This window comes from Cnephaeus nilssonii (assembly GCF_951640355.1).
Source record: "Cnephaeus nilssonii genome assembly, chromosome: 6".
Taxonomy (NCBI): domain Eukaryota; kingdom Metazoa; phylum Chordata; class Mammalia; order Chiroptera; family Vespertilionidae; genus Cnephaeus; species Cnephaeus nilssonii.
In genome coordinates, this window is record NC_137077.1 from 37,958,088 (window position 1) to 37,978,466 (window position 20,379).

Here is a 20,379-nt window from a genome sequence, read left to right on the forward strand (position 1 = left end):
AATTTAATGGACATGTCCTAAGTGCCCACCAGGAATGGGAGAAGGAGGGGTTGGGGGCTGGAAGGTAGGAATAGAATAGAATCACAAAGATACTTCAGGAAAGTAGATACATATTAAAGTGCATCTTGAACAATCATTCTTAATAATTGAGAACTGACTTAAAATAGTTTCAGCTTATGTAACTGTTTTATTGATTATCTGATGTATTTTGATCAAGAATCTCTTTCAGTGGTCAATAGAAAATACTGTTATTTTTACCTTGTAAAAGATAAAGAATACCTACCTTACTGAAACTATTGGCTCTACCATAAACGGATTTTAAAAACACACACACACACACCTCAGAGCCAAAGGGAAATTGTTAACACTTTGCGATCCCTTTATCTCTCACCCACAAGGTGTTACAGTACCTTTAAATGAAGGTTAATTGTGTATTACAGCAGATGAAAAGATTGAAATCTACTGAAGGGGAGATGTTATAAGGAAAAATTGAAACTCATAAGTTCCAGGGAAGGTAGAGGCAAAGGACTCGTGTGTGTACCTGTGCTGCCCGCACAGGCAAGCATACTTGAGGAGGTTGAGGGGGGTCGGGAGTGAGGAGATGAAATAGTATTAGAATTTCTGTTTGGCATGACAAATTTGTGTTATCAAAAGTAGCATAATTAGGAGACTCAGGTAAATGAGTCAATACATTTTAGAATGAATGTTATTAAAAACTAGAGGCCCAGTGCACAAATTCGTGCATGAGTGGAGTCTGGCCATCCTGGCCCCAATTGGGGCAGATTGGGGCCAGGCCTGTAGGGAGGAGGAGACGGCGGGAGGTTGACTAGCTGGCCCATCCCAATCCGGGTTCCATCAGGGCTGGGCTGGCTCGGGGGAGGGGCTGCAGGAGGTTGGCTGGCCAGCCCTGCTCCCTATTGGGGTAGTTGGGTGATCAGGGGTAGGGCCAACCAGGGGGAAGGGCCGTGGTGGGGTTGGCCGGCTGCCCTGCCATCAATCGGGGTGGGAGAGTCTGATCAGGGGTGGGGCCAGCTGGGGGGAGGGCCTGCGAGAGGTTGGCTTCCAACCCTGCCCCCTGATCGGGCCAGTTCGCTGGCCGCAGTGGGCGTCATAGCGACCTGTCGTTCTGGTCATTACAAACGCTGGCTTTTTATATATTAGATGGTCACCCTTTCTCAAGAATTGTGGGCTTTGGTGGGTCAGCTTTAGTAGACATGCACTGATGTGGAATGCTATATAGATGTGAACTTCTCTTTCGTTTGTGTGAGCCTTCTAATATCCAATTATACACTTTAATGTACTATATTGGTATATTTTTCTGATATTGTTTTCCTCTATAATTTTATACTATAGGCCAAATATAAATGTGTGTAGATATAAACTTTTTAAGACTAAAGTTTAAATAATCTCTGTTACTGGCAACATAAGCTCAAAGTAGCAATATATTAAACCTCTAAAAATAGCAGGGTTTTTTTTTAAAGACTAACAGAAGCTGTTTTGTTTTTTAAGTCAGAGTAATATTATTATGCAGAGTTAAAATACCCCCTGGGATAGTTTCCTATCTCATAAAATGTAATATGGATTTAGAGACTTTCCTCAATTTAACTAACTATACTCCCCCAAAAGTCTCTGATTTCTTGCCTTTTCTTCTTCACCTTCCAACCCCTCACAGGACGGTATGGAATTTTTGCAAAATAATATAAATGAACTGTGTATAAGCAAGTTCTTACTTTTTAAAATCCCAGTCCCTAGGCCAAAGCTCCTTTAAGATATTTAAATTGCACTAGGATTGTTGGCTTTTACTTTCATATAAAAGACTTCTTTCTAAACCTGTATCAGTAATCATGCTGATTGACCTGCATTGTCCTCAATTCATCGCTACAGGAAAGGGGAGGATGTAGTTGCTATTGTCTGCCTTTGACTTCATGACTAGAGGGAATCTAGTACCCAGCCAGATCCTAGACTACTAGACCTGATGGGCAACATTATTGCCTTCATCACAGTCTTCTGCCCCTCCTCCTCCTCCTTGTCCTCCTCCTCCTCTTCCTCCTCCTCTTCCTCCTTCGTCTACATTTTTTAAAAATCATTATTGAATGTGGTGGCAGATGGATGTCTCTCAGTGAAACCAAAAGCATGTGACCAGCTAGCAGTGCCATGCCACCCTTGTGATGCATTCTGTCTTGGTCCCTGTGGTGCGGGGAGGGCTTCAGCCTCCCCCCATGTTCCAGGATTCTCTCAGTGGTTTCTTGATAGTTGGTAGTTGTTCTTGGGGGAGGGGGAGTGAAGTCAGGAGCAGCCTACATCACCATGTTAGTTACGTCATTCCCTAGAGATAATTTTTAAATTTTAATCTTTCATTTCACCAACAATGAAAGAAATTATATAGTAAAGTAGGAGACAGATGAAGAAGGAGGTGTCCAGCCACAAAGTACAGATTTATAGAAACATTTTAAAAGTTAAAAAACACACCTTTAATCTTGCACTCGCTTGCTTTTTTCTCGAGCTGCTACCAATGCTAACCTTGTCGAGTCACACTCGACATCTGAGTGCAAAAGGTTAATGCTCACTTCCTAGTTATTTCTGTTTTTTTAATTACCATTTATTTATTATATTATTATATAAGACTTAAGCGTTTATAACTTTTGAACATAAAATTAAGATAATCGTCTCCTTGGGAAAAGAATGACAGAATCAAATTCAGAAGTAAATTTGTGAGTAGAAAACTATTGTTTTAATTCAAATCAACTCACTTTTCCTCTTTTTCTGTCACTCCCCCCTACCCCCTACTAAGTCTAATCCTAATCATTAAAATTGTTAATTAAATTTACAGGATATGATGTGAGGTATCAAAGTTTTCTGGGAGTTAAAACAATGCTTATGTTTGTTCTCCATTTTTTATGATAGGCAGCAGGTTTTGTTTTTGTTTTGGTAAAGCTTTACATTTCTTTAAGTTCACTTCTTGAAAAATAAGAATAACTGTTGAGGTCTCATTAGATTAGAAGACATAGTAAGTCACTCCTTAGCTATTTCTTCTCTTGCCAAATCAGGGGTAATTCCAAGCAAGTGAAAGCACTGCCAAGAAATTACCCAGCTCCACTGGTCAGCCTCTTACTGTTGCTACTAGAGGCCCAGTGCACAAAATTCATGCACGGTGGGATCCCTAGGCCTGGCCAGTGATCAGGCCAATCAGGTTCCCAGCCTCCCTGCCTCCTCCTTCCCTCGCCGCTGTGTGCACCACCACCGTGCAGCACCCTGCCCCCCCTCCTTCCCTCGCTGTCCATGTCCGCTGCCACCCACTCCCGGTTCCCGGTCGCAGCCTAGGGCCCAGCCCCAATAGGGTGATTGGGATGATCGGGGCCTGCCAGCCGGGGGAGGGGTCTGCCGGCCAGCAGCAAAGTCAGGGGGAAGGACCCAGGCAGTTGGCCGCCGGCCCCAAGGAGGGAGCTGGCCCTCGGCCCCCCTGGGAAAGGGGCTGCATCCGCTGCCACCCAACTCGGGTTCCCCGTCCCAGCCTGGGGGCCTGGCCCCGATTGGGCAATAATGGCCTGAAGGCCCCATTGGCAATCAGGGCCTGCAGGCTGGGGGCAGCTCCTGCGTTGAGCATCTGCCCCCTGGTGGTCAGTGCGCATCATAACGACTGGTTGTTCTGGTCGTTCCAGTCATTCCATCGTAACGGTTGCGCATACACACACACACACACACACATATATGTATGTATATATATATATATAGACTAGAGGCCCAGTGCACGAAATTCGTGCACGGGGGGGGGGGTTGGCAGAGGTCCCCTCAGCCCAGCCTGCACCCTCTCCAATCCAGGATCCCTCTGGGGATGTCCGACTGCCTATTTAGGCCCGATCCTGTGGACATCCCTCTCACAATCCTGGACTGCTGTCTCCTAACCACTCACCTGCCTGCCTGCCTGCCTGATTGCCCCTAACTACCCTCCCTGCTGGCCTGGTCACCCCTAACTGCCCCCCCATCAGCCTATTTGCCCCTAACTGCCCCCCCCACACTGACCCCCTAACTGCCTCTGCCTGCCAGCCTGGTTGCCCCCAACTGCCCCCCCTGCTGGCCTGGTCACCCCTCACTGCCCCCCCGCCGCCTGGTTGCCCCAACTGCCCCCCCCCCCCACTGGCCTGGTCACCCCTCACTGCCTCCCCCTGCTGGCCTGGTCGCCCCCAACTGCCTCCCCCCACCGGCCCAGTCGCCCTCAACTTGCCCCCACCCCTGCCGGCCTGATTACCCCCAACTGCCGCCTGCCACTGGCCTGGTCGCCCCATGCAGCCTGCTGTTCAGTCGTTTGGCCGTCCCTTACCGCCCCCCCCCCCCCCCCCCACCAGCCTGGTCGCCCCATGCACCCTGCTGTTCAGTTGACTGGTTGTTTCGGTCGTCACGGTCACTGCCTTTTTATATATAGAGATTATTACAATGAGAGCTCCAAATAAAGTTGTAGGAGTATTAAAACAATGTGCAGGATAAGGGAAGTTGTCCACTAACCATGTGGATAGTTCATACACTCTTGAGGATAGCTTTGCTTTTCTTCTTCTTTTTTTTTTTCTGTCAATCCTTACCCAAGGATATTTTTTCCATTTATTTTTAGAGAAAGTGGAAGGGAGAGGGAGAGACCAAGAGAGAGAAACATTGATGTGAGAGACACATTGATCGATTGCCTCCTGCACGCATCCTGACTAGGGCCAGGGATCGAGCCTGCAACTGAAGTATGTGCCCTTGACTGGAATCAAACCCTTGACCCTTCAGTCCGTGGGCCAATGCTCTAACCACTGCACAAACCACTAAGGTGAAGATAGGTTTTCTTTGTTCATTTACAACTGAATGGTGAACTCAGAACTTCTTTGTTTTGTGGTGACTTTGTATAGTATGTTGGCAAGATGTAAGAAAGAAATGAGAAAAAATGAACTTCATAGAAAAAACCTGAAAAAAACCACCAGTTGTTCAACCTGAAAGTGCAGTGGGCCAGGATCAGTCTCCAGGTGCTAAAACAAATGAACAACACAAACCTTGCCCACAAAGCCTCAGTCTACTGAGCAGAGAGGAACACAAGTAAATCACCATAATATGGTGAATACATGCTTCAGAAACACAGATGAAGAAACAAAGGTGCCTGGAGGAGGGCTAGATGAGGGGCAGGCTGTGGAGAAGCCATTGAATTGGGCTTGAAGAAAGAGTGGGAGGTTGCTGGGTGATACGGGCTAGAAGGAAGAAGGTGTTGAGTGTGTCTAGGCAGAAGGAAAGTGTGAGGAATGAGTAAAGGCAAGAAAGTGGGTGCCATAATTGGTGTATTTCTGGCCTCATAATAATAGGTCAGAGGGCTAGAGAAATGAGTGAAGGGGGAGAGGGAGAGGCTTCAAAAGAAAATGTAAGCTAAGGACAAATCGAAATGGGTTTGCATTGCCTAAGTTGTATTTTCTCTCCCACTAGGACAATGGAGACTTCTCCTTATATGTCATCTCCTGTTATAAAAAAAAGATTTTTTTAACAGTCAATAAATATTTATTGAATAAATGTATAAAAGAATGTATTAAATCAGACACATGTGCCTCCTAATTCAATATAAACCCTTAAAGAGGAAAGGGCATTTCTTTTTTCTTTATTTTTCTTTATTTTTTTGGTTAATCCTCACCCGAGGATATTTTTCCATTGATTTTTAGAGAGTGGAAGGGCATGTGCCCTGACTGGGAATTGAACCATGACCTCCTGGTTCATAGGTTGACACTCAACCACTGAACAACACTGGCCGGGCTATAGGATGTTTATTAATACAACATATAATTTTGTCAATAAATTTTTTTTAAAATGTTAAAATAACATTTTCTTTAACAGAGTAAATATAAGATTAGAGCTGGTCTATAAAATAGTTTCTGAATTTCTTCAAGTTTCTTAGGTCTCTTCTGATTTCAATAATCTAAATATTCATTTCCATATTAATCTATTTTAAGAGCATTGGGAGTAATGATTAAAAAAGATTTTTGAAAGTCTAACTAAAAATTAATAATTCTCATAGAAAATCAATAAAATGCAGCAAAGCATAGAAAATACACAAAGCATCCATAGTTCTACCACTCAGAGAGAACTGCTTTGATGTTTAACATTCCACCTTGTTTTTCTGAGCCGATTATTTTAAGACTATATTCAATATCATAATGTATGGTCATTCTGCATCCTGTTTTGTTGGATGAAGCATAGGGTTTCTCTTCCCCTCCCCCCCATGTTATTTCAGACTTCCCATAAGCCTGGTACTCTCTGGCCTCAGAGATAATTAAAGCATGGAAGTGACATGAATTTATACCTGTGGGTTTAGAAAAACGAGTCAGATGAAAGGAAAAACAATGGAGCAGGGCACATAACAGCAACTTCAGTATCCCAGGTGTGAGAGGATGAGGTCCTGGCTGCTGCGGCCGGTTAGGACCAGGAAGAGAGATTTCTGAGGATCCGGTAACTGGATGTGGGGAATGAGTCATATTCAACTCCTAGCTTGAATGGGTGGCAGGTGGTATACCATTATTGAACTTAAAGGAAATAAAAGGAGCGACATATATTGGGGCAAAAAAATAAATTGGGTTTAGACATAGTGAATTTGAAGGACTTTATCTTGTCCAGGTGAAAATGTCTAAAACAAAAGTAGAATATTCTGGAGATATTCTTTATACAAGAATGTGATTAATATTGCCAACATAAAATATGTAGGAACAGAGAAAAGGCCAAGGACCAACCCCTAAAAGCACAAACATAATCAAAAGAGGAACATAGTAAATTAACAGAAGAAAAAAGAAGAAGAGAGAGTGATGTTGTGAGAACCAATGGGCTTGAGAGGGTAGAACACGTGGGGTTATTGGTGAGCTTATGAGGACAATCATTTAGAATATAGAACTCCAGCTGACCTGGAGCCCTAGGCCTTTCCAGTACAGCTCACTGGCTCAGTGAACCTGGGTAATTAAATTAAATTGAGTGAATTATATTGTACTTATACTGGGTGCAAGGTACTACAGTGAATACAATGAGGAAACTAATAGTTGAAAAGGAGGATTAAGATAAATGACCGTTATTTAAGATATGAGGTAAAGGGGAAAGGAGAATTCCAAGGTCAGCTAAGGTTCTGGAGCATAGTGGAGAGGCTGAATTCCCTGTTGTGAGCAGAAGTGGAGAAGCCAGGCAGACCTGGCACTCAGTGAGGTACGAAGAGACCACAGCATAGAGGTGGTACCAAGGCTTGGTGTTGGATGTGTTGATTTGGGAAGTGCCTGTAGAAGCTAGCGAGATATCCTCAAGGGATGAGGCTTGGAACTTGAGGACAGTGGAGAAGGTTGGCTCCTGTGATAACATATGACTATGACTTTGAAGGTCCAGGTCAAAGATGGAGGGACCATTCAGCAGTCTTCCCACCATTGCTCAGGGCCTGGAACTCAAGAAAGAGAAGCAAACCTGGAGTGGGAGCGAACCAGGGTCAGCTAATCAGCAGTGCTAAGAACACAGGAATAACGGAGTCAGGGATGGGAGTTAACACAGTGTTGCCATGAACCAGATTTGGGACAGTCAGGTACATCGAGGCCACGATGCACATGTAGATCCAGTTTAGTGTGGGTGTGAGAGGAATGGAAAGGTCAGATCTTGAAAACATAGCAGTTGTATGTGGCTTTCAAAAACAAAAACAAAACAATATGTGTCTTACAAAAAGGAAAAGAATACAGTGCCTGGTGGTCAGGAAGACAGGCTCAAGAGCCAGACTCTCTAGGTTTGAATCCCAACTCAGCCACTTATCAGCTGAATGACCTTGAGCAGGTCACTCAACCTCTCTAAACCCAGTTTCCTCACCTATGAAATGGAGATAATAATACCTACCTACTACCTCCTAACATTGTCACAAGGCCTAGGTCATTTAATCGTTGTAAAGGACTTAGAACGGTGCCTTGAAACACAATGTGAGCTCTGTGTTTGTCAAATTAAACATAAAATTAAATCCTGTTTTCCCATTTGTAAGTTAAGATGAATAGACCCATGACCGTGTCCCTCAGTAGATCCAGAATTCGACATATCTTGCCTGGTGAATATCCCAGCACCTTCTATCATTTCTGTTTTAAACTGAGGTACTCCGGTGGGATGCACAAAAATAAGTTTTCATGCCTCTTCCTTTTTGACTTAGCTTTTCTATGTTTTGTTTCTCTTGCCTAAAAACCATACCCTATTACCACATAAGGCACTCATTTATAAATATGTACAAGGTTTTAACTCCCAGGAATTATCAGAAATATTTATAAATGACCTAATTTCTTTGATGTCCTGCCCATACTTAGGATAGGTTAGTTCAGTTATTGATTGTATTTATTCATTTTTTCTTGGTGTCTGATCTTTAATTTCTGCAAAACCCGAAGGACAGTTTAGTCTAATGTAGACTAAGTTGAGTATAAGAGCAGAGTTCTCTTTTTGCTACCACTTGCTTCCTGTCTGATCTGACGCAAGTAACCAAATTGCCCTTGTCAGTGCAAGCTCAGTTTCTCCCTCCTCCCCTGCTTACCTAAAAAAAAAATGTCATTATAACCTTCAGATTAAAAGCTCTCACACACACCTCTTCTCCTGTGTTTTGTTTGTTTGTTTCTGCTGCAACTGTGTGTAGAGGACATAAGATTGGAAAAGCCTTGGTGCTGGGTCCAAAGCAGGTGTACACTTTGCTCTCAAACCTTCTTGAAGATCATGCTAAAATAGCCTGATTATGTTTGTGACACTACAAGATGAAGCACTGGGACAGGAGTAATGTCTGTGTGTCCCAGTGGGTATTCTCTTTTTCTTGTAATGTGAACCTGGTGATAAATTTCTTGCTGATTACAAATCTTCCCTGAGACCACATGACCTTACTTAGGGGATTATTACATGATCTTAATTGAGCACAAAATCTGTGTTTTTATTCCGTTGCCTTTTCATTCTGTTATTCCCCAAATCCAGAGGAAGTTCTCTTAGTTAAAAGGCTGTCACAGAGCAAGAACTTTGTTTTCACAGACCTGGATTTGACTGTGGACTCAATCACTTACTAGCTGTATGACTTTTGAGCCAGATGGAAGACATTGATGTCTGGAAATACATGAAAAATGATGTCAAAATTTTGATGCATCTCCTAATTTGTGGTACAAAATCAAGTGTTTATTCCCTTAAGTTGACTCATCTTGTTACAAGAGAATGGACTTCTGGGAACACAGAGATATGTGTACCTATACAAAGCCACATCTTCCTTCTCCATGGAGAATATAATTAACTGACAGCAGATTTGGGCATTCTGGTCCTCTAAAAACCTGATAATTTATATACATACTAGAGGCCCGATGCACGAAATTTGTGCAAGGGGATCGGTCCTCGTCGCCACTGCAGCTTGCCTCAGCCCTCGCAGCCCCGGCTTCATCCAGAAGGTTGTCCAGCTGTCCTGTCTAATTAGCATATTATGATTTTACTAGAGGCCCGGTGCACGAAATTCGTGCACTGGGGGGGGGGAGAGGGGTGTCCCTTAGCCCAGCCTGCACCCTCTCCAATCTGGGACCCCTCAGGGGATGTCCGACCACAGGGATCGGGTCTAAACCGGCAGTTGGACATCCCTCTCACAATGCGGGACTGCTGGCTCCCAACCGCTCGCCTGCCTGCCAGCCTGATTACCCCCTAAACACTCCCCTGCCAGCCTGATCGACACCTAACTGCTCCCCTGCCAGCCTGGTTGCCCCTAACTGCCCTCCCCTGCAGGCCTGGTCCCCCCAAAACTGCCCTCCCCTGATGGCCATCTTGTGGCAGCCATCTTTGACCACAAGGGGGCAGCCATCTTGTGCGAGGGCATGAGGGTCAATTTGCATATTACCTCTTTATTATATAGGATTATTATAGATTGTTCTTAATGTAACTTTTCATTAATATGTAGAAAAAGCTGTAATAACTATTAGTACATTTGAGTCAATGCTTTTAGAAAAATATTCTACTTAAAATGAAATCACATGAGAACATGTATTGAAGAGTTATAAAGCATGATGCCAACATCTGATTCATGTTTAAAAAATTGACCCTGGCTGGTGTTGCTCAGTGGTGAGAGCATCAGCCCATGTACCGAAGGGTCTTGAGTTCGATTCCCAGCCCTGGTTAGTGCATGGGAGGCAACTGATCGATGTGTCTTTTTCACAGGATGTTCCTCTCTCTCTGTCTCTCTCTCTCTCTCTCTCGCCCTCTCTCCTCCCTCCCTCCCACTGTCTCTAAGAATCAATGGAAAAAAATATCCTTGGGTGAGGATTAACAAAATAATAATAATAAAATAAAAATAAACAATAATAATAAAAGAAGATTTTATCCCTATAGCATCTTTCAGGAAGCTGTAATTGTTCATTAACATTTACAAAATCTCTCTGCAATATCTATTCCCTCACTTGTTTTTGAGGCATATGGCAGGGGGTAGGCACTACGATTTTGAGGAATGACTCACTGGCTCCACACACGCATTTTCTGCCTATCCAGTTAGTGAACTCTGTGAACTGTAGTGGGAAGGAGCTCTTTGCTCCTGCCTTATAGGAAAGCCATGTCAAAGGTCTGAAAAGAACTATAGGAGCTGGTGACATCTGCGGCTAAGGACGCAGAACTGACCCTGGAGCACACTCGTGTGCAGGTACAGTGACATAACGAGGCTGAACCTAACCCCAGTGAGAATGGAGCAGATCTCTGGGAAAGGTTACTGGAGGTGTGAGAGTACACAGTAATAGCCTTGGAAGTGCAGTGAGCAGAGAGAAGTCGGAGGGCAGCAGAGAAGAGTAAATTAGTTAGTCTATTCTTATAAGAGGAGTATATCTTTCAAATCTGGTACTTGAGACATACTCAAATGTATTTTTTGTTGTTGTTAATCCTCACCTGAGGATCTTTTTACATTGACATTTTTTTTTAGAAGAGTGAAAGGGAGGGAGAGAAAAGGAGGGAGGGAGGGGAGGAGGGAGAGAGAGAGATCTATGTGAGAAATACACACAGATCGGTTGCCTCCCACATGCACCCCGACCTGGCCCAGGGATCAAACCTGCAACCCAGGTACGTTCCCTTGACCAGGAATCAAACCTGAGACCCTTAGGTGCACAGGCCAGCACTCCAATCACTGAGCCACACCAGCCAGGGCTACTCTAATGTATTTTTGTTTGAGGCAATAATACTCTGAGAATCAGCTTTCAATATGCAAGTATAACCCAATCCCTCTATTATATAGAGCAGTGGTCGGCAAACCGCGGCTCGCAAGCCACATGCGGCTCTTTGGCCCCTTGAGTGTGGCTCTTCCACAAAATACCACGGCCTGGGCAAGTCTATTTTGAAGAAGTGGCGTTAGAAGAAGTTTAAGTTTAAAAAATTGGGCTCTCAAAGGAAATTTCAGTCGTTGTACTGTTGATATTTGGCTCTGTTGACTAATGAGTTTGCCGACCACTGGTATAGAGGGATATCAAAAGTAAGATGCTTTTAAAATAACATATTTATCATTATTTTGAAAAGTCAAGCCTGTGTGTTAGCTTCCAATAGAATCTGATAGGATTACTTCTTAAATCAGTATTGTGCAACTATTATTGTTTTCCAAAGAATCACAAAAATAAATCACAAGACTTCTTAGTAAAGCGCTAAGCACCAAGTAGGGGTTATATACTTTTGAAGTGGCAAACAATAAGAACCAATATTATATACCTTTACCTACTTAACTTTCTATTTTTTAAAAATCAGGCTACAGCCCCAATGTACCAACAATTTTATAACTACTTGGTCCGTTATTTAAGCATAAGTCTGATAGAGGAATGAGAGCCTGCAGAGCAATCGTATATTTCTCCCTAAATGTACTTACAGATGAGATTTAGTAACTAAACTAATTTTAGTAACTAAATTTTTAAAGTCGGAAACCATTATATGAAATATGACTGAATTTTTATACCTGATAATTAGTACTAAAATGCTTGAAAAGTCAGCTTTAAGTAGAATTTTGTTGTTGTTAATCCTAACCAAAGGTTGTATTTTTCCATTGATTTTTAGAGAAAATGGGAGGAAAGGAAGGAAGTAGAGAGAGAGAGAGGAAAAAACATCAATGCCAGAGACACATTGAATGGTTACCTCCCACACATACCCTAACAGGGGCTGGGGATTGCACCTGCAACACAGGTATGTGCCCAGATCCTTCAGCGCTTGGGCCAACACTCTATTCATTGGGCCACACCAGCCAGGGCTAAATAGAATTTTTATTGAAAAAATAACAAATTAAAATGTGTAGTAGGTACCATATTCCATTTTTAAGTGGATAGAGTATTTTGTTAGTCTGTTCACTTGTAGGCACTAATGCAGCCTTGTTGTTTTTTTGTTGTTGTTTTTTGTTGTTGTTGTTGTAGAGAAAGGTTAGAGTGAGAGCCAATTATTAGTGAATAGTTACCTAAAATCACATACCACAGATAAGAATCTGATTCAGTTACCTTCTAACCGAGTGACCTTGGGCAAGTTTCCCAGACCTTTTTGAGCCTGGGGATTTTGTTTTGTTCTGTGTATGGTACTGCCTGTAAAATAAGAATAGTAATGGTATCTGTTTTATAAGGATGTTGTACGGATTAGCTAGTTTTACAGTGGCATTAGTATTGTTGTTTTGATTGACCTAAAACAAGGCTCCATTGAGTCAGTGATTTCCTGACCTCAACCGCAAAATCCCTAGTAATTTTTCACAAACCTATGGAGTGATTAAACCCATCAGCAAACTTACTTTTGCTTATCTTTGTGTTAGTTTTGGCAAGGTCAGGGACCTAACGTTAGAAGACCATCTGTGTGGAAGGAACATAGCTTTTAATAACTTCTGTCATCCCCATGGATTTTGCAAAATATTACCAGGATACCCACAGTTTGCCATGTTCAGCTAAAATACGATTTGCAGTCAGCAAAAGATTGTTGACTATAAGTGTCCTAAGATCCCATAGGATGTGGAAGACTTCAGGAGTGGCTTCATTTCGTGGCAATAATAGACAGTCTGGCCTGTTGGTTAATGGATTCTGACAAATAAAAGGCACATTATTTTATTACAGCACACATTCTGCAGGATCTTTTTTTAAAAAATATATTTGTCAGAACTAGAATCAGAACATATAAAAGAATGCAAGTCAAGAAGATACATCACTACTATTAGAATAAAGCTAAAGGAGTTCATCACCACCAAACCAGTATTACATGAAATGTTGAAGGGTATTCTTTAAGAAGAGGAAGAAGAAGGAGGAGGAAGAGGAAGAGGAGGAAAAGTATGAACAATAAAATGGCAATAAATACATATCAACAATTGAATCTAAAAATCAAAATAAAGGAACAAGGAATCTAATGAACCAAATGAACTGATGGATAAAATAGAAACAGAGGCATGGAAACATGGAATAGACTGAGGAATTTTAGAGGGAAGGGGGGTGGGGGTGGGTGGGAAGAGATTAACCAAAGAACTTATATGCATATATGCATTACCTATAGACACTGACAAGACAGAGTGGTGAAGGCCTGGGGTGGGGCAGGAGCCAGGTGGAGGGGGGCAGAAGGGGGGACAAAGAAGAGGGGCATCTGTAATACTCTCAACAATAAAGACACACACACACACACACAGAATAAAACCAGAAGCTAGAAAACAACAGTTACTACTACTACTAATAACAACATGGGTCTATCTCCAATGCATTTTGACAAATGAAAGAAGTCAGATGCAAAAGGCGCAGACTGTGTGATCCCGTTTACACACACTCCGGAACAGATAGCTCAGCGTTGCCGGGCACGGGTCCTGTGAGAGCAGTGGGGCTGAGTGCAGAGACCCGAGATGAGGTCGACGGAAGTATTCTGCACCTTGATTGGGGTGGTGGTGACATGATGACAAGCATTTGTCAAAACTAAAACTATACCGAAAGGGTCAGTTTTACTATCACTTGTACATTATATCCATCAATCTGGCTTTAAAAAAACAAAGGAAACAAAGATAAAAATATCTTGTAGTGTTGATTCAGATCAGTATTTCCTGTGTGTGGAATAACATAGTGCTTTTTCTTCCCCTGAAATGTTGACAGATTCTTATGTATTTACTGTGTATTTGTGTTCACTTATTAACAGTTTCAAAGTCACATTTTTAGGTCATTGAGTATTTTACTGTCTCTATAAATAGTAATTGTTTAAAAATTACTTGAAAGTTTTTAAATTTCATGGAATATACTGCATCTGTTTCATAGTATTTGGTTTCTGTATTAATTAGAATGCTACAAATAACAACAGTAGCACTCCACCTGGCTTAAACAATGGCGACTTTTACTGGCTTCACCTCCGTGGTTATGGAATGGCTGCTCATAGCATTGAAGCCTACATAGGTCCCTCATTTACATGGAGCAGCAAAGAGAGAGAGATTTTTCCGTGGTTCTTCCTTTAAGAGTCGGGAACCTCCTCTTCCCCGCTGCTGTACACATTTCCTCATGTCTCCTTGTGTCCTGAACCAATCACTGTGTACCCATTATTGTTACACCAATCAGGGCCCCCCTTTTAATCTGGGAGGGCAGTGGTTACTTCCCCAAAAGAAAGGCTACATAGTGGAGAGTTACATGAACCAAGTCTGGATACCATTAAGGAATTGGGGGAGGCCTAGCCAGTTTTGCTCAGTGGATAGAGCGTCAGCCTGCGGACCAAAGGGTCCTGGGTTCGATCCTGGTCAAGGGCACGTACCTTGGTTGCAGGCTCCTCTCCGGCCCAGGCCCTGGTCAGGGCATGTGCAAGAGGCAACCAATTGATGTGTTTCTCTTACATTGATGTTTATCTCTGTCTTACCTTCTCTCTTCCACTCTCTCTAAAAATCAATGGAAAAATATGCCGAAACCGGTTTGGCTTAGTGGATAGAGCGTCGGCCTGCGGACTCAAGGGTCCCAGGTTCGATTCCGGTCAAGGGCATGTACCTTGGTTGCGGGCACATCCCCAGTAGGGGGTATGCAAGAGGCAGCTGATCGATGTTTCTCTCTCATCGATGTTTCTAGCTCTCTATCCCTCTCTCTTCCTCTCTGTAAAAAATCAATAAAATATATTTTTAAAAAAATCAATGGAAAAATATACTTGGATGAGGATTTAAAAAAAAAATGGGGGGAAAGGATAGCAGACAGGTAAGTAACAAGGCTAGTGCTTAACCCTGAATTTATTAAGTTAAAACAAAACCTTGACTAGTTGGGGGATTTGCTGACTACATAGTTGTTATTTCAGTGTTTCTGAGACCACAAGTTATTTAAACAGTATTGTGTTACTTTACCTGAAGACTTCACATAAAAATACCTCACCTCAGTACTGCTGTAAGAAGCAACTTGGTCATTTTCCACATTAGAATAGATGCTGCCTATAAAACATAAGTAGATGTCCTATATGTTGAATACAGTGAAGCATTCTTACAGCTTAATAGTATTTTATACAGTTTAAAAATATAACATTTACGCAGATTAGACCCTGGTTAAAATATACTTTGGTCTGTTTTGGTACTAGAGTTTTTACTAAACCTTATTATACTTAATACTCTCCTAGAGTGGAAGGGTATTTCAGCAACGTAGGCAGAACTTTCTAAATAAAAAACACATTTTAGGTATAAAATATAAAATGCATTTTAATAGGACCAAGCCGAAGGGCTTTGTATAGTTAAAGAAGGCTCCATAGACGAGGGGTGGAAATTCAGTCGGCCATCGAAAGGAAGGTAAGTCTTAAAACACCTACAGAGGCACAGTATTGTGTCTGGGAACTGGAAAAGTTAACAGATGTTTCAAGGCAAAGATGGACGATAGTGATAACTGACTGCTACAGGCGTCACAGGAGACGTTGTGACAGGCCCTGACTGGTGCGGTTCAGTTGGTTGGACGTCATTGTGAACCTGGAGATTGCCACTTTGATCCCACACAAGGGCACATACCAGGGTTCCGGGCTCAATCCCTAGCAGGGGGTGTGCAGGAGGCAGTTGATCGAAGTTGCTCTCACATCGATGTTTCTCTCTCCTCCCTTCTCTCTCTAAAAATCAATAAACTATTCTTTTAAAAAAATTGTTACACATTATATCTAGCAAATTGCCCATTTCTAATTTTGTTACTCTCTGGTTGGATGTTCCTTGATGGCTGAAAGGAATTGGGTACCTGAGAAGCTTGAGAAAACTGTTTTAATCAAACCATTTGATGAGGTGTTTATTACTTGAGAAATACTGTCCAAGCTTTATTTCCTAATATGTGCATATCTGTTCTATTTGTAGGAGACAAATGAGCAAAAACTTCACAACATAGCCAACGAACTTTTGCTTACAGAAAGAGCTTACGTCAACCGACTTGACCTCTTAGATCAGGTAATATTTTCTTTTTTTTTTTTTTTTTTTTTTTTTTTTTGTTTCTTTCTTTTTTTTTATTTATTTATTTATTTATTTATTTTTTTTAATTTCTTTATTGATTAAGGTGTCACATATTTGTCCTCATCCCCCCATTCCCATCCCACACCCCTCCCCTTGGATGCCCCAACCCTCTGTTGAACTTAAGCATTGGTTAGGCTCATATGCATGCACACAAGACCTTTGGTTGATCTCTCCCCCCTCCCCCCACCCTCCCCTATCCTCCCTCTGAGGCCCGATAGTCCGATCGATGCCTCCTTGTTTCTGGTTCTGTTCTTGTTCATCAGTCTATGTTGTTCATCATTTCCCCTAGATGAGCAAAATCATGTGTCACTAGTGATATACTTATAAGAATTGAATGTGCGACGAGCAATAATAGTTATGCTGACAGGCAAATGAATCAGTCTGTAGTGAGTTTCTTTCTGGACCAACAGTTCTTTTGAGACCCAATATCAATGTCCACCAGTTCCCTATGAGTACATGTCGGCACTGACCCCTCAGCTCTGGATGGTGGACAAATGGTGGTAATGCAGGTCCGACTCCCTCTGGTTTGGTCTCGGCCGGACCCAGGGGCACTGATTCACCCGGATCCAGAGGCCCACGGCCTCACCCGGACCCGGGGCCAGGCTCACCCGGATCCAGGGGCCCACGGCCTCACCCGGACCCGGGGCCAGGCTCACCCGGATCCAGGGGCCCACGGCTTCACCCGGACCCGGGGCCAGGCTCACCCGGATCCAGGGGCCCACGGCCCCCCCGGACCCGGGGCCAGGCCCACCCGGATCCAGGGGCCCGCGGCCCCCCCCCGGACCCGGAGCCAGGCCCACCCGGATCCAGGGGCCCGCGGCCCCACCCGGACCCGGGGCCAGGCCCACCCGGATCCAGGGGCCCGCGGCCTCACCCGGACCCGGGGCCAGGCCCACCCGGATCCAGGGGCCCGCGGCCCCACCCGGACTCGGGGCCAGGCCCACCCGGATCCAGGGGCCCGCGGCCTCACCCGGACCCGGGACCCAGGCTCACCCGGATCCGGGGGCCCGCGGCCTCACCCGGACCCGGGACCCAGGCTCACCCGGATCCAGGGGCCCACGGTCTCACCCGGACCCGGGGCCAGGCTCACCCGGATCCAGGGGCCCACGGCCTCACCCGGACCCGGGGCCAGGCCCACCCGGATCCAGGGGCCCACGGCCTCACCCGGACCCGGGGCCAGGCCCACCCGGATCCAGGGGCCCGCGGCCCCCCCCGGACCCGGGGCCAGGCCCACCCGGATCCAGGGGCCTACGGCCTCACCCGGACCCGGGGCCAGGCCCACCCGGATCCAGGGGCCCGCGGCCCCACCCGGACCCGGGGCCAGGCCCACCCGGATCCAGGGGCCCGCGGCCTCACCCGGACCCGGGACCCAGGCTCACCCGGACCCGGGACCCAGGCTCACCCGGATCCGGGGGCCCGCGGCCTCACCCGGACCCGGGACCCAGGCTCACCCGGATCCAGGGGCCCACGGTCTCACCCGGACCCGGGGCCAGGCTCACCCGGATCCAGGGGCCCACGGCCTCACCCGGACCCGGGGCCAGGCCCACCCGGATCCAGGGGCCCACGGCCTCACCCGGACCCGGGGCCAGGCCCACCCGGATCCAGGGGCCCGCGGCCCCCCCCGGACCCGGGGCCAGGCCCACCCGGATCCAGGGGCCTACGGCCTCACCCGGACCCGGGGCCAGGCCCACCCGGATCCAGGGGCCCGCGGCCCCACCCGGACCCGGGGCCAGGCCCACCCGGATCCAGGGGCCCGCGGCCTCACCCGGACCCGGGACCCAGGCTCACCCGGACCCGGGGCCAGGCCCACCCGGATCCAGGGGCCCGCTGCCCCACCCGGACCCGGGGCCAGGCCCACCCGGATCCAGGGGCCCGCGGCCTCACCCGGACCCGGGACCCAGGCTCACCCGGATCCGGGGGCCCGCGGCCTCACCCGGACCCGGGACCCAGGCTCACCCGGATCCAGGGGCCCACGGTCTCACCCGGACCCGGGGCCAGGCTCACCCGGATCCAGGGGCCCACGGCCTCACCCGGACCCGGGGCCAGGCTCACCCAGATCCAGGGGCCCGCGGCCTCACCCGGACCCGGGGCCAGGCTCACCCAGATCCAGGGGCCCGCGGCCTCACCCGGACCCGGGGCCAGGCCCACCCGGATCCAGGGGCCCGCGGCCTCACCCGGACCCGGGACCCAGGCTCACCCGGACCCGGGGCCAGGCCCACCCGGATCCAGGGGCCCGCTGCCCCACCCGGACCCGGGGCCAGGCCCACCCGGATCCAGGGGCCCGCGGCCTCACCCGGACCCGGGACCCAGGCTCACCCGGATCCGGGGGCCCGCGGCCTCACCCGGACCCGGGACCCAGGCTCACCCGGATCCAGGGGCCCGCGGCCTCACCCGGACCCGGGGCCCAGGCTCACCCGGATCCAGGGGCCCGCGGTCTCACCCGGACCCGGGGCCAGGCTCACCCGGATCCAGGGGCCCACGGCCTCACCCGGACCCGGGACCCAGGCTCACCCGGATCCAGGGGCCCATGGCCTCACCCGGACCCGGGGCCAGGCTCACCCAGATCCAGGGGCCCGCGGCCTCACCCGGACCCGGGGCCAGGCTCACCCGGACCCGGGACCCAAGCTCACCCGGAGCAAGGGGCCAACGGCCTCACCCGGACCCGGGGAATATTTTCCATTTCAGAATTATTTTAATCTTTGGCACTATACATTACTTTAACTTGATAATTAAAGTTTTTAGAAACTACAGAGAAGGACCTGACCATTTCTGGCCAGTGAAAGGAAATTTATAACATTTCTAGCTTTATCAGTGAATTAACTGGGTATAAAGTGTTATACTTCATAAAGAGCAGACTGACGGACTTTCAGTACAAGTCACAAGTGTCTTTCAACCCTAAACTCTAGTCTTGACCATTTATTGTGATTCTCTAGGCTATGTTTCTATGATAATCTAAATAAGAGATTGTGATTCTGATGTGATACTAACATGAATATATCACTGATTCTGTTTGGCTTGTTTGCTGTTCAGCCTTATGAGCATGACCTGAGTGGCTACAGTCATAGGGCCAGAAGGGATATTGAGAGTTCACTTGCTCAGCCTTGTAGGAAACGTTTAATACAGTGACTGATGTAAAGTTGCACAGTCAGTATTTGTTGAATATGTGAATCTACTTTATCACATTTTGTACTTTCATCCTGGTAGAGCCTTGAGCGTCATTTCAGATGCACATTTGCAAAGAAAGTTGTTTTTTCCTCCCGGTATTTCTTTATTTTTATTTATTTATATTTTAATTGAATTTCTTGGAGGTGACATTGCTTAATAAAATTATATAGGTTTCAGGTGTACAGTTCTGTAGGACATCATCTATATATTGTATGGTGTGTTCACCACCCCAAGTCAAGTCTCTATCACCATTTATCCCCCCTTTATCCTTTCCTACCTCCCCCCATCCCTTTTTCCTCTGGTAATCACCATACTGCTGTTTGTGTTTAAGAGGTTTATTTTATTTTTTTGTTGTTTTTGGTTGTTGTTTTTTTTTTTGCTTAACCTTTCACCATTTTCACCAATCCCTCTCCCCTCTGACAGCTGTCAGTTTGTATCTATAAGTCTGTTTCTATTTTGTTTGTTAGTTTATTTTGGTCATTAGATTCCACGTACAAATAAAATCATACGGTACTTGTCTTTTTCTGACTGGCTTATTTCACTTAGCATAATACTCACCAGATCCATCCATTCTATTGCAAAAGGTAAGATTTCCTTCTTTTTTTATAGCCAAGTAGTATTCCACTGTGTAAATGTACCACAGCTTTTTTATCCACTCATCTACTAATGGGCATTTGGGCTGCTTTCAAATCTTGGCTATTGTAAATAATGCTGCAGTGAACATAAAGGTGCATATATTCTTTCAAATTAGTTTTTGTTTTTTTCGGATATATTCTCAGAAGTGGAATTGCTGGGTCATAAGG

At 45.9% G+C, this 20,379-nt stretch overlaps 1 protein-coding gene across 1 annotated transcript in view; it reads left to right on the forward strand.

The window, feature by feature from the left end:
• FGD4 (FYVE, RhoGEF and PH domain containing 4) overlaps window positions 1-20,379 on the forward strand; it is a 228,075-nt gene that overhangs the window by 174,764 nt on the left and 32,932 nt on the right. Inside the window, exon 5 of the mRNA XM_079773415.1 lies at window positions 16,259-16,348. Within this exon, the coding sequence (XP_079629541.1) occupies window positions 16,259-16,348 (90 nt within the window). The remainder of the gene's footprint in view (window positions 1-16,258; window positions 16,349-20,379) is intronic.